Below are 21,710 nucleotides of genomic sequence, written 5' to 3' on the forward strand. Positions count from 1 at the left end.
ACGCAGGGCCCTCGCAGGTCTGAGGTGGGAGTGGGGGCACACTTTGTGCAACTGGCCCGTGAGGACGTGCTCTCTTCCCCGGGGCACCCTCTGCTTACATCAAGCAGGTTCCTGGCATGCAGAGATTTAGTCTCTGTTGTTGCCAGATTTGATTTTTCACATAAAGTCAGATCCATATTTAATATAAAATCTCCCAGTTTTTAAGTGTTGACAACTAATTCTATTTTCTTTCAGCATCTTGTGGGCCAACCAAAACATATCCGCACACAGCCTGTGCGCTACCAGTTTTGCAACCTTTGAAGTTTGAAGGTCCTTTTCACCCCCAGCGGCCTCTGCTCCGGGAGCCCAAGAATAGTTGGATGTGTCCCACAGGAAGGGTTCACCCTGCAGATTGGAAATACATAACCCCCACCTCCAAATAAGCGTTTCCTGTTGTTAGTGTTTCATTATCCATAATGCATGTTACCTCCCAGGCAATTCTTATGCAAACGGCCTTTTGTTCCAAAGTTAAAATCAGTTACATTTCCTGTTCCTTGCTCCAGTGCGTAGACCTAATTTTCTGCATGTTAGTTTTATCTTTTTTTAACACATCTGGTGGCTGGTTTCATTCCCCAGGGCCCTACTTTATTTTGCGCCAAGTCTTGGGCGGTAAAAATTTAATGAACTTCAGCATTTATAAAAGTCTTCGTGAAACACAGTCTTCCATCCTACCTGCTATGAACTGAACAGTGCTCCACCTCCCCCCTCCCCCAGTCCAATGACGAAGCCCTAATCACCAAGGTGACTGTATTTGGAGACAGAGCCTTTAAGAAGGTGACTAAAGTTAAATGAAGTCATAAGGGTGGGGCCCTCCTCCAATAGGACTGGTGCCCTTAGAAGAAGAGGAAGACACACCAGCAGCACAGGTACAGAGAGGAGAGGCCACGTAGGAACCCCGTGAGAGGGTGGCCATCTCCAGGTCAGGAAGAGAGCTCTCACCAGAAACCAAACCTGCCGGCACCTTCATTGTGGACTTCTGGTTCTCAGAACTCTGAGGACAGAAATTTCTGTTGTTTGAGCCACCTACTCTATGGGATCCTCTTACAGTAGCCCTAGCAAACTAACCCAACACCTGCAACTAGTGTCTTTGATGTCTGATGCCTCTGGGCTTTTAGGATCCTTTAAAATCTCAGTAATTCTCAGAGAAATGCCACTTTTAGGCTCATCTTCCCATCTGACTTCCCACTAGGGCCATTATGGAAACTGGGTATCTCCAATCAAAAGAGTCTCCCTTCTGGGAAATACATCAAACTTTGTATATAGTGGCAAAATATAAAGTATTCTGTGACTCACCCATAAAATGTGAGATAAAGGAAACCAATTCTTTTCCCAAGTTTTAAAACTTGTCCTCGTTTGTCTGATGCTCCCGTGAGTCGTACTATGCCTACTTTCTTGAGGCTGGAGAGCCACTGGTAGGCGTGTTCATCATTTTTTAAAACATCTTCAAAATCCAGTGTAGGTAGCTGGAGCTCTGCGCCCCAGTACTGACATTCTGTGAATAAGAAAAAGAAGAAACCAGATGGGATTACATCGTTTTTTACAAAAACCAAGAACCTCAGCGAAGGGACTAGTTCATTGAAGTCAACCTCTGATTTATCATGGAATTTACGAAATTTCAGTCATATTAAATTGTTCAAGCTACTAGTTTTTCTTCCCTGGAGCCATGTCAGTCTACCATATACCTCCTGCCCACCACTGCCCGACCCATGACAGTATTCACTATACCTCATTTGTTGAGAGAATGTTTAGCTTATGGGTAGTTCTTGATCTCTATGTCCTTAGGGCTTTTTGTTTTTTTTTTTGCCTGTACTCTTGTTTGGAAACGTCCCCACTGGGACACTGTGTGTTTCAATGGCCATGGGACATTGGTCAACTCCAAACAGATGATAAAATCTGAATGATGGACTTAGAACAGCATATGCACATTCCTAGAGGTGGGAGGAGCGTTTGCTTCAGTACAGCTCCTTCTTCCTCTAATTTCACCTGATAAGAAGCTTTCTCTGAGGTCAAATCATTCCTTGGAGTCAACAGAAATGGTCCATGGGGAAGCAAAGATGAAAGGTGTGGTCCTGGGATGCATATAAAATGCATTTTGCATAGATCCTTTGATGACAGCACCACTGTAGATAAAGTCAAATGCCTTCATTGGCTTTCTAATTCCTCATGACCAAATGCTCATGAAAAATGTTTACTTGAAGAAACAGAAAGGAAATCAAATGGAAAAAAATAATTTGCTTTGCAAACCAGGCTCTCCCAAAGGAGGCAGAATGTAATTTTGCCAAGGGAAATAACTCAGATATTAATAACTGCCTTCAGGAGAGACCTAACTCTAGCTAATCCATTTGATTTCTTTATTTTTTGGAAGAAAAATTTCTACCTTAGGAAAGCAAACCTTCCTTAACAAGTGACAAATGAGATCTTATGATCTCAATATCATCCTGAGCAATGCCTCACCTCTCAAACTGGGGAATGTACATCATGTCATAGAAAACAACCTCAAGCCCCCAGTTTAAGAATGAGGAATGGATCAGTGTTGCGCTGTAGTTGTTGTGACTGGAAATCATTCCCTCTTCTTTGACGTCAACATGGTTGTTTCTGCAGAATCAAGGATTTCTTAGGAGTCAGATAGTAGCTTTAGAGGTGAAAAAGTGCCTGTGGGTTCAGGAGGTCACCTCCTGCTCTTCCACCAGCTAGTTAGCCACCAGCTAAACAGTCATTTGCAGCTGGTACCAAATGAAATAGGATAGGAATAGGGTAAACAATATGGAGGCACAGGGACCCGGGTTTGAATCATTGTCCTGCATCTTACCAGCTAGTTTCCTGGTGTCTTTTCTCTTATAAAATAGTCATAATTATATTTACTGTGCAGGTCATCTGTTGACCATGCAAAGAGCCTAGTAGAGTGCCTGGCACAGTAGACTACCGCTATTCCTACCACCTATAATAATAGCTGGTATTTGCTGAGCACTTTCTAGATGTTAGGCACAGTGCTAGGTGCTTTCCACATGTTATCCTTTAATGTCCACAAAAAAAAATTTGCAAAAGATGCTTTCAGCATTCCCAAGTTATAGTGAAGGGAACAGAGATCCAAATCATGCGGAGCTAATGATTTGCAGAGCTAGTTCGTCGAATCCAGGCAACAGATTCCAAAGTCTATAATTTTAATGACTACACATAAACAAGTGATGCTTTGAAATACTGTTGTCACCTGTATTTTTATAACCTATGTCTGAGTGTCCATTGCTTATTCTGTCCCTTACAAAGGAAATCCACTAGATAAAAAAAGAAAGCAAAGCAAGTTACACTTAGGACCACTTTGTCAGAACTTGTTCAAGCATGGAGGCTTAAAGATAAATCTTGAATATAACACTCTGTGTTGATTATACTGGAATTAAAAAAAATTCTATGCCTGATCTTAGCCATAGGCCAAGAAGCAATGGAATGAAAAAAAATATATATATATATTTATATCTTTGCTCCTAGGTAGGATCTTAAATTCAGAAAAAGCATAATGAGTAGGTTTCATCATACAACACCACCACTGCTGTCCACCTTTTGTGAAATGAACCAAGGCTTAAAAACCAGCTAGCTTCTCTTCTTTGATTCATACCAGTGTGTTTCAGGAGTCCATGATAATTTGATTTTACTTAAGGCCATTATCACATTCCAGAAAGTGTCGGTGACTGTGTGTCAGGGAAATAGAACACATAGAGATTGAAAAAACATTTTCCAAGTTCATATTTTGACTACTTTGTGGATTCAAGGAGGATCTCCTTGGGCACATACTATATGTATATCTATAGACGTTTATAGCATGTTTTAATGAGTTTTTGTTTCTTTCTTTGTTGGTTTAAAGATTTTATTTATTTGAGATTGAGCACGAGAGAGAGAGAGAGCACGTGAGCGAGCATGAGCAGGGGGAGGGGCAGAGGGAGAGGGAAAGCAGCTCTCCACCGAGCAGGGAGTCTGATGCGGGGCTCGATCCCAGGATCAGGACCTGAGTGGAGGGCAGATGTTTAACCCGACTGAGCCACCCCAACCCCCAAGTTTTTGTTTCTACATGAATTGTTTTCCTATTATAGAATCTCTCTCTCTCTCTCTCTCTCTCTCTCACACACACACACACACACACACACACACACTATTCTTTGTTTTAAAAACACAGAATGGGTTAGGTTTCAATAAATATGTTACTCTTTACGTGTATAAAATTAACCATATTCACACTGAGACTCCAATATAAAGCCAGGCTGTCAGTACTCTACACAGTTAGTCTTCCACTATAAGGAATTTCTGATTTACAGGACATTATACTATCAGAGGGTGGTAACCAGGACTTTTAAGTTCTGCAAAGTTCACAATTTTCCAACTAAAGCTCTCATTCTGGCATGGCCCGGCAAGGACTTTACAAAAATCGGCAACCAAGGGCCACAGTTCACTATAGAACCTGTGTCCTAACGTGAGCCACTCATACCTTCCGTTACACTAAATGTGACTTTCCGAGATAGCACTGTGACCAACCAGTTTCTAAATTCATCATAGCTTCCAAATATAAAATATTCTAATTTATGGTGGGAAATAAACTATGTTTCAATCCACTGGTAAAATCATTTCATGATACCTGCACAGAAAATTTAACGTTGAAAAAGTAATTTAAAAGCACCTCCCCGGTCTCCCCCAGCTACGAAACATAACTACCATGGACCCAAGAGAAAACATGTTTGAGTAGAGTAAATCATTCGTCAGGTGAATACATTAAAAGCAAATTTAAATTTCACACGTGGGTCTGGATACATAAACAGTATGGAAAATGACGGAATATTTAAGGCATGAACCACCCTTTCTAATTTAACTTATGGCCTACTAATAAATACTTCCTTGAACATGTGCTTCACACATCATAAAATTTATGAACAAGCTACATGCTGGCTTTCAAGGAACCATTTGTACAGGGTTTCCTCTTTGGGGTTAGGCATCACATTCCTGGATCCTGAGCTGTATTTCAAAAAAGGAAAAGACACAAAGAAGCTCTTTAGTTCAAGATTCAGGAGGGCAGCATGCTGGGTTGCAATGTGTTCTTTTGCCTTTAGAACCTTCTGTCCAGCGGCGCTGCACTGTGCTCTGGGCGCTGACACAGCTAGTCTAATGTTCTGAGGATCAGCCCATCTCTTACTCTCTCTTCCTAGGAATACTTTGCAGGGACCCAGCCAAAACCAAAATCTGACCCTCGTAGAGGAAAATACCTGGGTGGAAATAGGGCTTTGAGTCCCTTCCACGTGCTAAGAGGAGCCTGCCTCTTTGGATATTCTTTTACTTCTTGTCTGGTGAACTCAACACGTATCAAGAATCTGGGGGCCCCTGGGGTGGCTCAGTGGTTGAGCATCTGCCTTTGGCTCAGGGCGTGACCCTGGGGGTCCTGGGATCCAGCCCCGCATCAGGCTCCCCATGGAGAGCCTGCTTCTCCCTCAGCCTGTGTCTCTGCCTCTCTCTCTGTGTCTCTCATGAATAAATTTTAAAAATATATTTTTTTTTTAAAAAAAAGAATCTGATCACTTGTCCTCTCTTAGACTCTGAGGTCTTCTAGAAGCTGACCTAAGATGAGGATCTGAATGCAAGCAATGTATTGAGGAGATTTCCCTGGAAGAACTAATAGGAGGTAGGGACATTAAGACTAGGAAGGGAGCTTCTGGAAATCATCCTAATGAATGGTTAAAAGAACTGCTGGACCATATGGCAATCCTGTAGACTACACTTGAGAGTCGTCCTACCTGGGGACAAGCAGGCTGGGGTGCACAGGCCACCCATGCCTACCCCCATTGACTGCTTCTCTAGGCACTTCTGGGTCTTTCTGTGTTAGTCAAGCCAGAGAAAACCCTCCAGCAGAGTGGCAGCCCTGCACAGGCAAGTGGTGGAATCCATGGGAAGAGGACTGAGGGGCCACGGTGGGGTATTGCCCGCCTCCGTGATGCCCTCCTCTAGGGCCAGTAAGAATCAGCTAGATGGTTGTCCCCTGTGGTCCCCCAGCACCGAAACACACCTCCGTCTCAGCGCCCTCCACATTACGCTGAAGTGATCTTGTACTTATTCAACACATACTGGTTGAAAGCCTTGCGATTCTAAAGAGGTCACATTAGTGAATAAAAACAGATGTGATTGCACATCTGCTTTGTGAAGGGAAAGGTGAACGAGCAAACAAATACATAAAAACACTGTAGCAAGTGCTACGGAGGTAGCAAATGGGGCGCATTGCCAGACAATTGGGAGTGGGGTGGGGGACCTAGCTAGACATGGCAGTTAAGAAAGTTCTAGCTAAAGAGATGCTACTTACGCCAGATCCCAGGGGGTGAGAGAAGGCAGTCATGAAAAAGGCAGGGAGAAGTGTGTCTCAGTGGGAGGGACAGCAGGAAGATGGAAAATCTCTCCTCTTTTGGGAGGAACTCAGTCACTAGGGCTAGAACCCAGGCAAAGCGAAGGACGTGAGACAAAGCAGAAAAGCAAGCAAGGGTCAATCAGGCCAAACTTCAGCTCATTCTTCCACTAGGACTGCAGGTTCCCTGCAAGGGATGGAGACTATGGCAGGTGTCTTTACTTCCTCACCTCCACAGCCCCTGCCCGCCCCCCAGCCCCAAGCAGTTAGGCCAAGGCTGGCAAGCAGTAGGTTTCCAGAAAACCCAAACGTTCTGTATCCCAAACAAATCTTTGCTTATTTTCTAATGAGGACTAGAGACTGGAAGCAACCCCTGAAAAAGAAGATTGTCTGAGCACTCTTCAGTATTTTAAAAGATGGAGAAATCCATAAAGCCTTTTCCCTAGGGTCTTGATAATCCCACCAAATTCAAAAAGTCTCCGCGAGAATGTATAAAACACACTTCTACACGGGTTTATGTTGCCTGAAAGGAGAGAAACGCATTTTTGTTTTGGACTAGTAGGTACCTGGTGTATTCTAAATCCTTAGCCCTATGACGACAGTGATCTTCTAGGTGGAGAATCCAAGAACACGTGCCAAAAAAAGGCAGGGACCCTAAAAGGCAGGGTGTGATGAGTACTTGAAAACCGAGAGCTAACATTTATCGAGCGCTTAGGATTCTAGGCACACTTCTGAGCACTTCACGCGGATCCATTCATGTAAACCTCACAACAAACCCTATAACAGAAGTCCTAGTATCGTTCCATTTTATAGATGAGAAGACAGGCCTAAGGATCTTAGATAATTTGTGTAGCATCACACAGCTCATGCTCGTCAGGGCTGGAAACCCCCACAATTACTGTGATTACAGAGCTTCAGGAAGGGGTGTATGTTGAAGGAAAACAAGCACGTACGATGTCAAGAAGGGAGATTATTATCTCAGCCGTCCCTAAGAGTTTCAGGGCAAACAGGAAATTCAGTTTTACCTTTTGTTCATGCTGTGACTATCCCCTATGACATCCATGAAAAGGTTATGGAAAACCCTCTTGGTCACTTTCCATCGTGTATCCCACACAGATCTCTCTATGGAGAGGTCCATATTGGTTCCAGACAGTTCCAGTGGTCACACGCTTCTTCCTCATGCTAACATACACTCTACTGCTGCCACCCTTCTTTTAGGCCCCGTGCTCCCTAATCACACAGAATAGGACAGTCCTGGAGATGCACATAAGCACAGCTACCGGGCTAAGTTTCTCTAAATTCCAATAGCTCTTGGATTACCCAGGTTTTTCATGTTTTATGGCTTCCAAGCCCTGCCCTGGGCTCTCTGCTCTCCGTTGTATGATGTGCTCGAGTTTGCTGATGCTCTTCAACAGCACCGGCGTCTGAAACCAGCACTAGATGTGGTCTGGCCCATGCCTGCACGGTGGGCTCGCTGCCTCGTTTTCATTCATGCAACCCAAATCTAATTAATCTTTTTTTTTTTTGTCTGTCTCAACTCTGTTGACTCAGATTAACTTTTTAGTCAACAAGAATGTATAAAAATTGTCTGTCAGTCATGTCTTCTTTTCCAAAGCTAGTTCACTGAGAATGTGTGAAGCCTATGTAGAGATGGGATGCAGGTCCAATTTGATAGGGACATTGTGTCAACGTTAATAGCTTGAGGTCTGAGGGTGACAGATCTGGATTCAAACCTGACTTCTGAGACTTCCCATCTGCAAGAACTTCAGAAAGTGATACACTATCTCAGTTTGGTTACCCCACCCGGAAAATACAGGATGAAAATGACTTGCGGGGTTGTTATGAAATGTGGATGGTACGCTGTCTACGAACGATTTCACACAGTGTTCCTGATTAAATCTGCACATGAACCAGAGCCACTGAACAGGAAAACACACCACCAAGACTGCTCTTATTGTGTGTCTGCTAACGTCTGCGTAACTTTCTCTTACTAGCTGACCATTTCTCATGTTCTCCATCCTCAAACCATCCACTTCCTCCTCCTACTTACGCTCATCTGACAACTTTGCTACTTATTTCGGTGAAAAGATAGAAGAGAACATCCACACATTCCCACCACCCCCTGTGTCCGTGTCTTCATGGCACTTGATATGTTGTATTTGCAAATTTATATATATTATACATAGTGTGTACACACATATATATATTTAAATATATATATATATATATTTGTAGATTCATTGATTTTTTTCTCTGACAGAATGTAAACTCCCTATAGATAGAGTCTTTCTCTGTTTTGTTCACCACCGCATCCCCACCACATAGAACGGTACCTGTTCTAGAACATAGAAAGCAAATATTTGCTGAATAAATTCATAGGGCGTAGTAGGTACTCAATAAATGACACCTTTACTAATATTAATTATTTCCCTAGATTAGTTATTCCCCAACCGGCTAGTGGGGCAGACAGTCAAACACACTAGTCAATGACCATTCAGTGCAACAATTGTGGTGACGCAGAGAGAGGAGCCCACAAAAATCACAGGAACCACATGGAAGAGGGGAGAGTGATGGAATGGTATTTAACAGAACAGATACTCTTTTGTGAAATCTTGGCTCCGTTGTGTGTTTGTGTTGTTTCTTTGATTTTGGACTAGTTACTTAATTTTTATCATTTTCCTCATGTGTAAAAGAGTTATAATACTAACGCTGCTTTTGTGAGGCTGTTGCTAGGATTACATAGAGCAATAAATAGTAGCTACCGAGGTCAGTGCCTGACACAGAGTAATGCTTTTGAAAAATGCGAAGAAGGAAGACTGGAGAAGGAGTAGAAGAGGCAGAGGAAGAAGAGGGTGTATGACATTGGTAGTTGGTGGTGGAGGCAGTGAGATGTGGATGGATTCTAGATTACTTTGACATCTAAATAACAATAGATTTTCTTGATAGACTGGATGTATGTAAAAGAGATAAAGAGGATGGTCCTGCTCCCAGAGAGATGGAATTGCCTCAACTAAGATGGGAAAGACTGGAGCAAGTTTCTCTAAAATCATTTGTACTGTCAGGGGGGCTCTTTCCTCTGGTTTCCTCATGGGGGGGGGCTCCAAGTAAATCACTTTATAAATCCCCTTTTGGTTTCCATCATATATTTGGATTGATCGATTTATTCTAGAAACTCCTATTATGCTCTATTGACATTAGGGCTTCGAGACTCTGTGCTTCCTTCTTGAATGAGCACATTGTTCTCTTTAGATAGATACCTTCCCTTTATCTTCGTTACTGAGATTATCTGCTTTTATATGGTCATGAGATTGTAGCTAGTTTGGGTCGGAGATTTTTTTCCCTGAAGATATTTAGCTTCTATGTGGAAAATGTCTGCTGATGGCTGGTATTCTCATCTGTAGCAGTCCTTAGCTAATAGACAACACAGCCACTTTCTTCCAAGTTTGCTGATCAAATATTCCTATGTCCCTGATTGGAATTAGGTTCATAGTTGACCAGTCTTTTCACTTCTTTCTTAAATTTATTCAAGTACATTTATTTAAATACATTTATTTAAATAAATAAAATAAAACCTCTGCCAAGTAGGTGAAATTTTGGCCCAGACTTCAAATCAATGCCTGAGCAATTAAAATCCCTCTCATAGCAAGGATTCACCTCCAAGCCACCCTCATGTTTTTTTTTTAATTTTTATTTATTTATGATAGTCCTACAGAGAGAGAGAGAGAGAGAGGAAGAGACACAGGCAGAGGGAGACGCAGGCTCCATGCACCGGGAGCCCGATGTGGGACTCGATCCCGGGTCTCCAGGATCGCGCCCTGGGCCAAAGGCAGGCGCCAAACCGCTGCGCCGCCCAGGGATCCCCACCCTCATGTTTTTAGTCAGGAACATGACATGATTATTCTCCATGTAACGGGAACTCAAGCAGAAGATATTGTCATGTCACCATTATTTATTTCTCCTTCCGTCCTTACACAAATACTCTGTTCTGTGCCTCTGCTCCTATGTTCATCTATGTTCATAGCTGTCTACATTGGAGGAAAAAGGGAACAAGCACCTACATTTCACCATTTAACTCTCCACATTCCAAAACTGAGAGGCATTACCTTTCTACATATGAAAAAAAAATGAGGTTCAGATCATTTATGAAACTAAGTTCACAGAGCAGAGAGTCAAAGCCAGCTCTACTGTCTCCAAAGCATGTTCTCATTCCATAACACAATGTTGTTTCACAGGTGAAGAGCTTTCTTGACCTACCACACTTGACTTTCTCTCCTAACAAATTCTAACAAAATTCTTTTTTGAAAAAATGGGTATGCTTCCATTGTTATGTTACAGCCTTGCACTTCAGTATTACCAGTGAAATGAGATCTGTTTTCTGGGCTTTCTTTCTTATCTGTACTTTGTAAATTGGCTTAGGGATACTGTAAATATAGGGTACGATTGTTGGCAAAGGGTTTCAATGGGATGCGAGGTGGGCCTTGCAGAATGGAGAGGTGAAGTTTGGCCAGAGGGAAAGAATGGAATAAGTGATCTAGGAAACAGGCAGAGTTTGGACAAAATCTACAGATTTGTGGAGGGGGCATCAGACTGTGGGATGATTGGAAAGCTCCAGTGAAGACCTAGGACTTTATCGTGCTGCAGTGAGACAGTAGAGCCAGGCAGAAGAGATTTGAAGGTGGGCATCAGAAAGATTACCCTGCAGGGTTGTGCAAGGTGGGCGTGAGCAGAGGCCATGTTATTTTAGTAATCTACATATGAGGTGATAAAAAGCTCCTATTAAGTTGTTGGCAAGAGTGACAGCCCATATAATTGTTTCTCCCTATAACTTGTTGAATACCAGTCTTCTCTGGACAAGCAGGCCATGTGCATAGGAGCCTGACAGCCAGTGGGAGTAAAGGAGAAAAATTTCACTAACAGAATTCTGCATTTTTAATTTTAATTTTAATTTTTTGGGAAACTGATATACTGTTCAAGAGGGTCAAGCCCCTCTCAGAGCTGTTCTCTAGTTATTTATAGTGCTTTCGAGGGAGTGGTGTAAAGATGAAGTGAGTTTATATGTAAAGTATGACAGTGCTTTTCGCCCAACCTGGCACTCCTTAAAGGTAAATAGGTACTATCTCTATCATACAGATAAAGGTGGTGGGGTACAGAAAAGTAAGTTGCTCAAAATCGCACACCTAACAAGGCCATGGGTCAAGCACACTGATTTTCATGCAATGTTGCTCTTTTGATTAAGAGCAAAGTTGCAGATTAAGAAAAATACAAAATTTTGAGAAAAATAATAAAGTTAGGGAATCCATTGAGTGGAGTAGAGCTTAATAATTTTTTTTTGTTTACTAAATTAGAAATCAGGCAAATCGATAGAATGTATAAATAGCAACATCACTTGTTTTAATCTTTTTTTCCCTATAGGGATAGAAAAATTGAAAGAAAAAATAAATCAAATTTTTTTCCATGGGCACATTTGAAAGTTTGGGATTGGAATTCCAAGGAAGAAATTTAAATATAATGAAGATATCTATTATCCCAAAACTAAAGTTGTGTATTTCAATGGTCTGCCATCTTGAAAACGCAAAGTGGAACCAGAGTGAGAAATAATAGCTTTTAAATCAGTTGTCCCTTTTTTTTTTTTTGACTGGTGAATCTCCTGATGTGTAGGTCCTAGCAAAGATGACAGGTTAAGTATACAACTTATGCATAGGTTTGGGAAAAATGAAGCCAGCATATTAAGTAATCCAATTTTACTTCTTGAAATTGCCACCATGTGGAATTTTCTAAATTTATAAATTCAAAATTTGCCATCGAATAGCCATATGCTATAAAATTCATTCCTGGGCTGTAAGAAAAAGCAAACCTAGTTTGTGAGAAACTGAAGCTTTTCCCTCATTTAAGAAAGCCCACTCTACTTTTACACTCTTTGGGAAAAAAAGCAAAGAAAAACAGAGAAAAGAAAAGAAAAAAAATTACTTTAGTGTAATAACAGAAAATTACTTTTCCAAGAGTAAAAAATGTTAGTATATTTTCCTTAATTTTGGATGTGGTAAGTATACTGAGAAAATGGGAAAAGGAAACCTACCACAATAATTCTTCCTTAAGATACATTTGTTTTAGTTTCTCAAAAATATCCACAGACTTTTTCAAGACTCTTGAATACACCAGCTTTTCTAGGTCCTGTTTAGCAGTAACATTGGATGATGCAATGGTATTTTCTTCTACGAAGTTGTTAAGTAATTAAAAATGGATTTTTAAAAAAATCAAAAAAATATTTCTTCAAAAGAATGTCATTAATGTTTCTTATCTAAGAATTCTTAAAAGTAATAAGAGAATATATGGGCTCTTTTTTTATTTTGTATTTCTGTAATGTACCCAACTGTAAGATAGAGTTATCTTTAATATTTATTTCTGAGAATGTGGTTATGCGTTTTCTTGCTGGAAGTATAGATAGAGATAAGCGAGAGTGAAAAAAAGAGGATTTTACCTAAAGTTTAGAAATGAATTCCCAAACTAGGCAGATGGCTGTGGGAACATCCACCAGATTAGTGGCATCTGCTGCATAGAGGGCACTGCAGGGCTCTTCTCAAGCTGTGAGCCTCCCACCTCGGCCCACCGACAGGACGAGGGAGGCTCCATCCCATGTCAGGATGTTAGACTCTTTAGATAGTATGTCCAAGTTCATCAAGGACATGCAGACACTGAGTAGAAGAATAAATGCCTTGTAATTCAGAGAAAAATTGGACAAACTGGAAGACAACAATATGGCACAGGGAGCAAAACACACATTCATAAACTCACAGACATTCAAGACACACCTGTGTTCATTACAGGTTTCATTAAAACCCCATAGACATTTCTCTGAAACTCAGTAGGTCCATTTCAGACAGGGTAGGCCAAAAGGAACAGAGACTGGCTTCTTACACAGACGACGACTGAGCCAGTCTCCCACCTGCGCATCAGAGTGTGAGCCTGGATGACAGCAGGCGAGGGATGCTGACTAGTTTTTTCTCAAGAAGGGAATACATTTGGGCACAAGACATGGTGGCTTGACTGTTCTGATGCAGTGGATTGGTTTTGTTTTGTTAAAGTTGATTTATTTATGAGAGAGAGACAGAGCATGTGAGTGAGGGCAGGGGCAGAGGGAGACAGAGGGAGAATCTCGAGCGGACTCCCCGCTGAGTGAGGAGCCTCACACGGGGCTCAATCTCCAAACCCTGAGACCACGACATGAGCAGAAATCAAGGGTTGGATGCTCAGCTGGCTGAGCCACCCAGACACCCCCTGATGCAGCTTTTTCAAGAACTGTTCCAAAGCCTACTAACGGCAGCCCTGACACAGTTGGGGCACTCCAAGGCAGAAAAAAAAAAAAAACATACTCCCAGTACTTTTTGTAATTACCAAGTAGTAGATGAAGCAAATACCCTCACTCCATCCCTGACTTGCACTGCAGATTCCCACCTGTAGGACTTCAAGAATGAGTAAAGTGTGGAGCAAGGCTTAGGGACGGGGGGAATTATCAGTGGGAGTTAGACATATTTATTGTGTTCATTACTTGTTAATTAAAAAAAATAGTGATTTTTGCTTTTTTAACCAGCTCTGTTCTTCCTGCCATAATAAAAACCTTCATTTTCAAGGAAATGCATGGCCTTCTGCAAGAAAGGGGGAGCTCTGCTTTTTCTTCCCCTTGCTGTGGGAAAGGCCCAGAGATTTTAGAGGGCCCTGCGAGTTATATGAGAGTTTTGACTCCCTCTTGTGGCATGTTCCTTTTGAAACAAAAGGGGGGCTTATAGCTATGGACTGATGAGTGGTAATTCAACTAAATAAGTAGGTGAAGATTCGCTCTGCTATAGTGAATTGAGGGGAAATGTTCTTTTCTGACTATGCAATGTACTGAGCACCTGGGCTGCTGAGAAAAAGTGAGCAGACTGCTTCCATGGAAAAAAGAGTTTCTTCAAATTACAATCTTTTAAACCTCAATTTGACATGACAAATATTAAAGTCAGAGGATAGTATACAAATATTTTAGTACCAGTTCAAGTAGATAGAAAAATGAGCATTCATTCTGATGCTGAATATTAATAAAAAGAACAAATCTTCGGGTTCCTATATATAAGATCATACTATATATTGATTTTTCCCATTTTGATCCCATCTATCATGTTTTGGGAATTTTGATTCTCAAAATTAAGCACAAAAATGAGTGTATAATCGCTTCAATTTGACATGGAAGCTAAAATACAATTTCATTCATGAAAATCTTCATATTTCCAATGTTTTATTGGAGTTTTCAATTTTCATTCCTATGTTTGGAAACATGCTAGGATTCAAAGTCAGCTTTTATTTTTTTTTTTTATTTAGTTATGATAGTCACAGAGAGAGAGAGAGGCAGAGACACAGGCAGAGGGAGAAGCAGGCTCCATGCAGGGAGCCCGATGTGGGATTCGATCCCGGGTCTCCAGGATCGCGCCCTGGGCCAAAGGCAGGCGCCAAACCGCTGCGCCACCCAGCGGGATCCCCAAAGTCAGCTTTTAAATTGGTGGAGAATAGGGAACAAGGCCAGCTACCTCCTCTCTTACAGGTCAATATATGTTTCTCTTGGATACAAAGTCTTGCCCATCATCTCTGCTACTCCCCTAGCTGAAGTTCTCAATGCCTCTTGTTGGGCTATTTCTGGGCCATGCTATGGTCCCCTTGCTCCCCGCCCCACTCCCCACGCCAATCCATCCAACACAGGTGACCATGACCAAGAGTTTCCACCACAAGGCCGCTCACTCCACTCTCTTCTGTAAGAGAAACACAAGCCAAGAACCAACGGGTCCTACCACAAGAGGGGAGAGCCCAACCAGAGAAAGAAGAAGCTAAGACAATCTTCACAAGCTTGTAAGCATTTGAGAAATTATACGCATCTGGTCAAAACCAAAATGATGTAATTCTGAAGATGTAAAATGCATTCAAAAGAAAATGAAGCAACCTTCTTAAACGTACAAAGATATTAAACTCGATTCTCTGGCCCTATAGGAAGAGATTCAGCCTGGAAAACAAATGGAAGGAAATACACTTGAGCTCTATGTTGAGAAATGTCCTTCCCATGGGGTTTTGGATTGAGCTTCTTCGTAGGGCATGGTGCTGCTTCAAGGTTTGGCCACTTCCTTCTTCTCTGCTGCCTTAACGATTTGAACTTCACTAATATTAAACTAATTGCAATTTCCAAACCTACCCTACTATTTGACACATCCACTATTTCCTACATGCCCTTTTCTCTGTCAAGACTTTCCTTACTATCTTTGTCTGATGAACCAATCCTTCAAATCCAGCTCCCGTATCACCAGGCTTCTGAGGATTATTTTCTTGTCTCTTCGGATTCCTTCCTCTACATTATAATTAACCTTCTCTGCATGCTTTCATGTACTTCAAATAACATATTATACTTATTTGTTTTCACGGCTGGGGCCCCCCTCCTAGACATGATAAATCCTTGAGGACAGAATCTGTGTCTTTTTTTAACTTGGTATTTCCTTACAGGGTTTCCGGCACAAAAGAGATGTTCAGTATAAGTGCAACTGAATAGAAATGTATGAGGGAATGACTATTATCCATGTCTTCCTTCCAGCTGCGGCTGTCCATTGACAAGAGTTGTTTTGTTTGGTTTGGTTTTTCTGGCTCATCATTATGCATCTTTTCACTTTTTGAGTTCGACAGCTAGTGCCAAGGGAAGATCAAGGAAAAGTGGCCTGCATCTTGATGCCAGATTTTAAAAGTCTTCCCTCGCTCTAAAGCAGAAGAGGGAACATGGCCACTGGGGATGAAAAACAAAACCTTTTCACAAAGGTAACCGGGTTTGTTTACATGTTCTGGAGTATCAATGTTCAAAGAAATATGCGACGGCAGGACAATAAGGTGTCAAGTTCTACAGGCAAAAAGCCATAGAAGGAATATTCCAAAGATGGCCTGTCGCTTTCTCCTTTACCCCACCAAGTGCACAGCTTGAGAATGTATTTTAAAAATCTGATCTTGTTTTAAACCATTAAAGTATTTTCCAGGGTCTAAATAGCAGCCAGTTCTCCGTATATTATTCATGACTGCAGCCTGTCAGTGTGACTTGTTTTTTCCACTACTTAACTGAGTGTAGTATCATTTCCATTTTGCTACTGCCCGATAGTCCTGAGAAATGGAAGCTATAAAACTGCATTCGTCGAGAAGTATTAATGGAGGAGGGTGGCTGTATCTTTTTACAAAGCTTAAAAGCTTACGCTGTAATAATAAAACGTTGGCGTTCTCCCCTCCTCGAATAATCAAAAGAAGAACTTGAAGGAAATGAAAGCAAAATCCAACAGGATTACAAAATCGGGGCAGAGTTAAGGAAAAATATTTGGAGTACCAGAAGAAATCTAAAATAAATAAAAAAAATAATAATACATTCGTGAAAGTGCTATTTGACCCAGATAATTGCTACTCAGTTATGTAACTGGAGACTCCTTGAAGAATCTAGCAGTGCGCACACCGGGGGAAGGCCGGATAAACATCTTTCCCCAGATGCCCATCTGGTTTCCCCCAGCTAGCTAGCTAAAGAAGAAAGCGGATTCCTGGCAGTTTAGACAGAAAGCACGAGAGCAAAACCTGGTCAGTTGCCAGAATGATGAAACTAGGGACATAGAGGAACCCAGTTCTTGACCGCACGGGCCTGTGCCTGAACAGGAAGGGGACAACGTTGTGCCCTACCGATGACCATGGGACAAAGCAGAGCTGCGTGGCTCAAGCTCATTAATTAGTGACATCTGCTAACCCAGGACCCTAGCGTTTGAAACCACTTACTATCCATGTTTGAGAATTTCGGATCTGAAAGGAGGAGGTGAGGTCTCTGTCTTGGTGCATGACCCAGAATTCTCAGAAGGGGTGTTGCAGCATTCAACAAGGCTCATCCAATATATCTGGTTAATGGTAGAAAAGGAAGTTCAGGGAGACCTGCCTGGCCAGTGTGCTTGTAGAAGTCAAGATTCTGCTAAATACACAGGAATCATGGTATTTTCAGAATTTTTCTTTGTCCCATGTCATCTTACGATACAAACGTTCCAAGTATACAGAGAGGACCTAATTAACTTTTTACCTGTATTGGTATTTCTTTTATCCTGTCTCTCAGCTCAAGAATAGTCTTTTTCCACCAGACCCAACTGTGGCAGATTTTCTGAACATTATTGTGGTCACACATTTACATTTTCTTGAGACCCATCCATCTCTCCCCACACAAATGTGCTAAGCACACACAGCATGCGTGCACCCATGCACATGCTCCCATTCTCATTCGACAGTCTTGTAGGGAAATCACATAATTTTATCTGTGGGTACCCGGCTAGGAATTCCCACTTTGTCGATTTTGTGTTGTTCTGGCTTTAGATAAAAATAAGAAGGGCACGTCTGCTTCCCCCACCTACTCCTTTGCCGCGGTCACTCAGGGAGTATCCGGTGTGCTGGGTTCGTGTTAGACGACAAGGGGACAAGTTTGCTGTCCCTCTTCTCTTCCTGTCTCTTTAGGATGTCTGGAACTCGTCTATATTTCCTTTCATCCTAACAAATGATCTGTGCTGGTAAATCATTAAACATCCCGCATAAATTACGATAACGTCTTAACCAAAGCACAAGGCTTTGAATTGGCTTCTGGGCAAAATGTCTTACAAGTTTTTAAAAGACATTGATGGCCATGGTCAAGGTTACCTGGCAAAAACAATTCTCTCTGGAGTTTTTCTCTGGCCTGTTGTGAAAAGCATCTTTTCTTCAGCCAGTCAGCTTCAAATTCACTGCAATGCTCGTTCGGCCACGTGATGCAAACCTGGTAACACAGAAAGCGAGTGTCACCTTGTATTCTGCGTACATGCCCTTGGGCTCCCTGCTGCTGTTTCTGAAGGTCAGCTTAAGATGATCAGGGGATGCAATTAGCCTTTAGTCTTTTATTTATTTATTTTTGGTGTGTGTGTGCGTGTGCGTGTGCGTGTGCGTGTGTGTGTGTGTTTTCACATATGTACTTGCAGGCCTTGGAAGACAAGCAAGCTGAAAGCCAAGGGGATACAGGTGTGGTCGGAGGCCTCTTGGACGCCACGTAAGAAATAAAACCGAGCTAGATGCGGAGTTCTTGTGCTGTGGCCTCTACACCTGTCATTTCCAAACATCCTGTGATGACTTGAAGTCAGACATCACGGAGTTCAGTACCCCTCTAGGAGTGTCAGAACTCGGAGGGATGATGAGGAGACACCACGTCATCATAATCAGTGACAGTGACAACCGCCCCTTGTCCTGTAAGACGAGCACCACAGGCATAACTCTTCTCGTCCTCGTGCGACTCTAGAAGGAAGGAACTACTAGTAGACACGTTTTTCAAGTGAGGGATGGAAGGGTAAATAGTGGTTCTAAGGTCACACAGCGAGCGACCAGTGAACCCTGGGAATAAAGTCCTTGAGCCCAGATGGCGACAGGAGTCGGGGGGAGAGCCGTGACCTCGCTGGTCACACTTGCTCTCCTGCTAACTCTCCTGGTGCGTCTGGGAGGAACACAGGCTGCTGGTCACATCCAGTCTGTGGTTTTGAGAGCTAGGTTTTTGGGGAATCCTAAAACAGGCCTTGCCTATAGACTCTCTCATTTGACTCAAAATGCGTTAATCAGTCCGCGTTTCTGGGTGCTCACTGCGAGCCAGACACCGTGGTGAGCGTTTCCACCCACATCTTCCCGCTAAATCCTCGTGTCACCTCTACGGATAAGCCCTGCTAGTACCCCTACTTTACAGGTGAGGAAACTAAAGCCCAGAAGCAATCTTTTTCTTGTAGAAGTCACCTGCCCGGGTCTGGGGCTGTCACGCACTGAAGGAATGCTGAGCAGCACTGCCACAAGAGTAGTGGTAGAGATGGCAGTGACAATAAGAGAAGCCCCCTTTTACCGAGCAAGCTTACTTTGCACCAGGCGCACGTGGTTCTATAGGTACTTTATAGGTACAATCAAATGACGAAGAGTTCACTATTTGAGCTATCGGAGACTAGGCCCTTCGTTCAACCTGGGAGGGAAAGGAGAGAGAGTGTAGAGCCGATTACCTTTCTTCTGTCGAATGTCAAGCCTTTAATAACAATGTTCACATCAAGAGCTTCGACGAGAAGTTTCCGTGCTTTTGCCGAGTCCAGGTAGCAGTCGGGGCACTGGCAGTTGTCTCTCAGCCATACAGCCGGGTAGAGAGACTCCGCGCCATCGTGCCACAAGATCTGCATCAGATGAGCCCCATCCAGCACCTCTGCCTTTTGGATGGCACAGTGCATGTTTCTGCTCCTTGCAGGTGAATCCTGTCAGCGACCTGCTGCGACAAATCCCAGTTACAAGGAATCTCAGGCAGATCGAGTCTGAACTTGACTTCTAAGAGTGCGAACAATTCAAGGGGACTCTGGCTCCTGCCGTTCAGTCAGCTGCCAGAGTCTGGGGTTTGACTTATCAACGCTGGGACCTTTGTTCTGGGGAGAGTGTTTCATGTGCTGCAAACAGAAACACAGTGGCTAAAAGTAAATAAGATAGAGAAACATGCTGAATCAGGATCCAGAGGAAAAGAGTTCTTTGTGTGTTTTTTTTTTTCCCAGAAATTTTAGATAAGTTCTGAACCAATGACATACGCACTTTCATAATTGTGTTTGCTTAAAAGCTCCGAAAATTTCTTTTCTTTCTTTTTTTAAAGATTTTATCTATTTATTCATGAGAGACACACACAGAGAGAGAGAGAGAGAGAGAGAGAGAGAGGGAGGCAGAGACACAGGCAGAGGGAGAAGCAGGCTCCACGCAGGGAGCCTGACGTGGGACTCGATCCCGGGACTCCAGGATCACACCCTGGGCTGAAGGCAGGCGCCAAACCGCTGCGCCACCCAGGGATCCCCGGAAGCTCCAAAAATTTCTTAAGGGAGAAAAATACCCCACACATTGAAAGTGCAACTAATCATCTCTGTGCTATTTTAACTGACATTCAATTACACATGCCTTTTGGGGGAAAAATGCTTTTAAGACACTAAATTAGTACACTTGTTCTACTGAGGGGGATTTTAATGCAATTTATTTATTCTAGGAGGTACTATCACCCAGTGCATTGTGCTATTTCTCTTCCATCATCTACTTTTTTACTTATACGATTCATTTTCTAAATGCAGTATAAAAGTTCTCAGGCTCTGCGAGCAACCCACTCTTGTCTCACTTTATTTCTCTGGGATTTTTATGTTTTAAAATAGTGTGCCTCGATATTATGGTTAGTTTATATTTTAAAAGATTTATTTATTTGAGAGAGAGTGAGAGAGAGAGAGAGAGAGAGCATGAGCAGCAGAAGGGGCAGAAGCAGAGGGAGAAGCAAATCCTCACTGAGCTGGGAGCCTGACGTGGGGCTCGATCCCAGGACCCTGAGGTCATGACCTGAGCCGAAGGCAGACGCTTAACCGACTGAGGCACCTGGGCGCCCCACATATTCTGGTTTAGTTTAATCTGAACCTTCACTGAGTATTTTTATGAATCTTCACCTTCCTTAGGAATCCATGACTTCTTTTTATGAAGAAACACACCAAATTTTGAGGGCATGAAGTATTTGTAGGAAAGAAAATCATGCAAAAAGAGAGCCACAAGGCATTGCAGACTGAGCACCTCAGCGTTGACTCTGAGTCCATTAACGACTACATATTTGGCCTTCTGAAATTGGGTCGACGTGTCAGTGTTCAATTGTGTCAGTCTCACTCCCCTCGCATATAATATTCTAGGATTTCAGATTGACAAAGAAGAAGTAGAACACCTTCACTTGTTCCATATAATGATTAGCTCCTCATTAGCAGAAGGTGACACGTGACCATAGAAACGGGACTTCGCTGTCATGCGATGAAGGGGAGGCACATACACACACACACACACACACGCAGAGTGACTGCTTAACAGGCCCCTTCTACGTAGTAGATTCCGCCTACGTACCAGGTAGCGCAGTAGACACTGGGAGATTCAAGGTCAGGCAGGACGAAACAGCTCCTTGCCTTCCTTGAACTTACAGATAGGAAGACTTTATGTGCCATTAACGTAACTTTAAAAAATACTTTCCATTAAAAGAACACAACTTTCAGGTGATGGTTTTACATATACCTCCTCAAATCATTAACTTGGATGATTTAGGTTATGAAACCGGGCCAAGACAAGAAAAGACTGCTTTCTGCAGTTAGCTCAACCACACTCAAGTTACCTAATGATAAAAAGAGAGACGCAATCGGCAGGGCCTCATGTGCTTATGCCCACTCAGGAACCCTCGTCCAGTTTTTTGTTTCTTAAT

General features: G+C 42.6%; 1 protein-coding gene across 5 annotated transcripts in view; it reads right to left on the reverse strand.

Annotated features, from left to right (window-relative positions):
- BBOX1 (gamma-butyrobetaine hydroxylase 1) overlaps positions 1 to 21,710 on the reverse strand; it is a 57,083-nt gene that overhangs the window by 29,372 nt on the left and 6,001 nt on the right. For 3 of the 5 annotated variants that reach the window (XM_055317830.1, XM_055317834.1, XM_055317833.1), the window contains 3 exons: positions 19,474 to 19,727; positions 18,110 to 18,224; positions 1,333 to 1,531 (listed from right to left, as the gene is read on the reverse strand). In XM_055317830.1, the coding sequence (XP_055173805.1) occupies positions 1,333 to 1,531; positions 18,110 to 18,224; positions 19,474 to 19,692 (533 nt within the window). In that variant the 5' untranslated portion in view covers positions 19,693 to 19,727. Of the gene's footprint in view, positions 1 to 1,332; positions 1,532 to 18,109; positions 18,225 to 19,473; positions 20,083 to 21,710 lie in introns of those variants that run through there. The other 2 variants (XM_055317832.1, XM_055317831.1) reach the window with 2 other exon arrangements.

The sequence above is a fragment of the Nyctereutes procyonoides genome, unplaced genomic scaffold (genome assembly GCF_905146905.1).
Source record: "Nyctereutes procyonoides isolate TBG_1078 unplaced genomic scaffold, NYPRO_anot_genome, whole genome shotgun sequence".
Taxonomy (NCBI): Eukaryota; Metazoa; Chordata; class Mammalia; order Carnivora; family Canidae; genus Nyctereutes; species Nyctereutes procyonoides.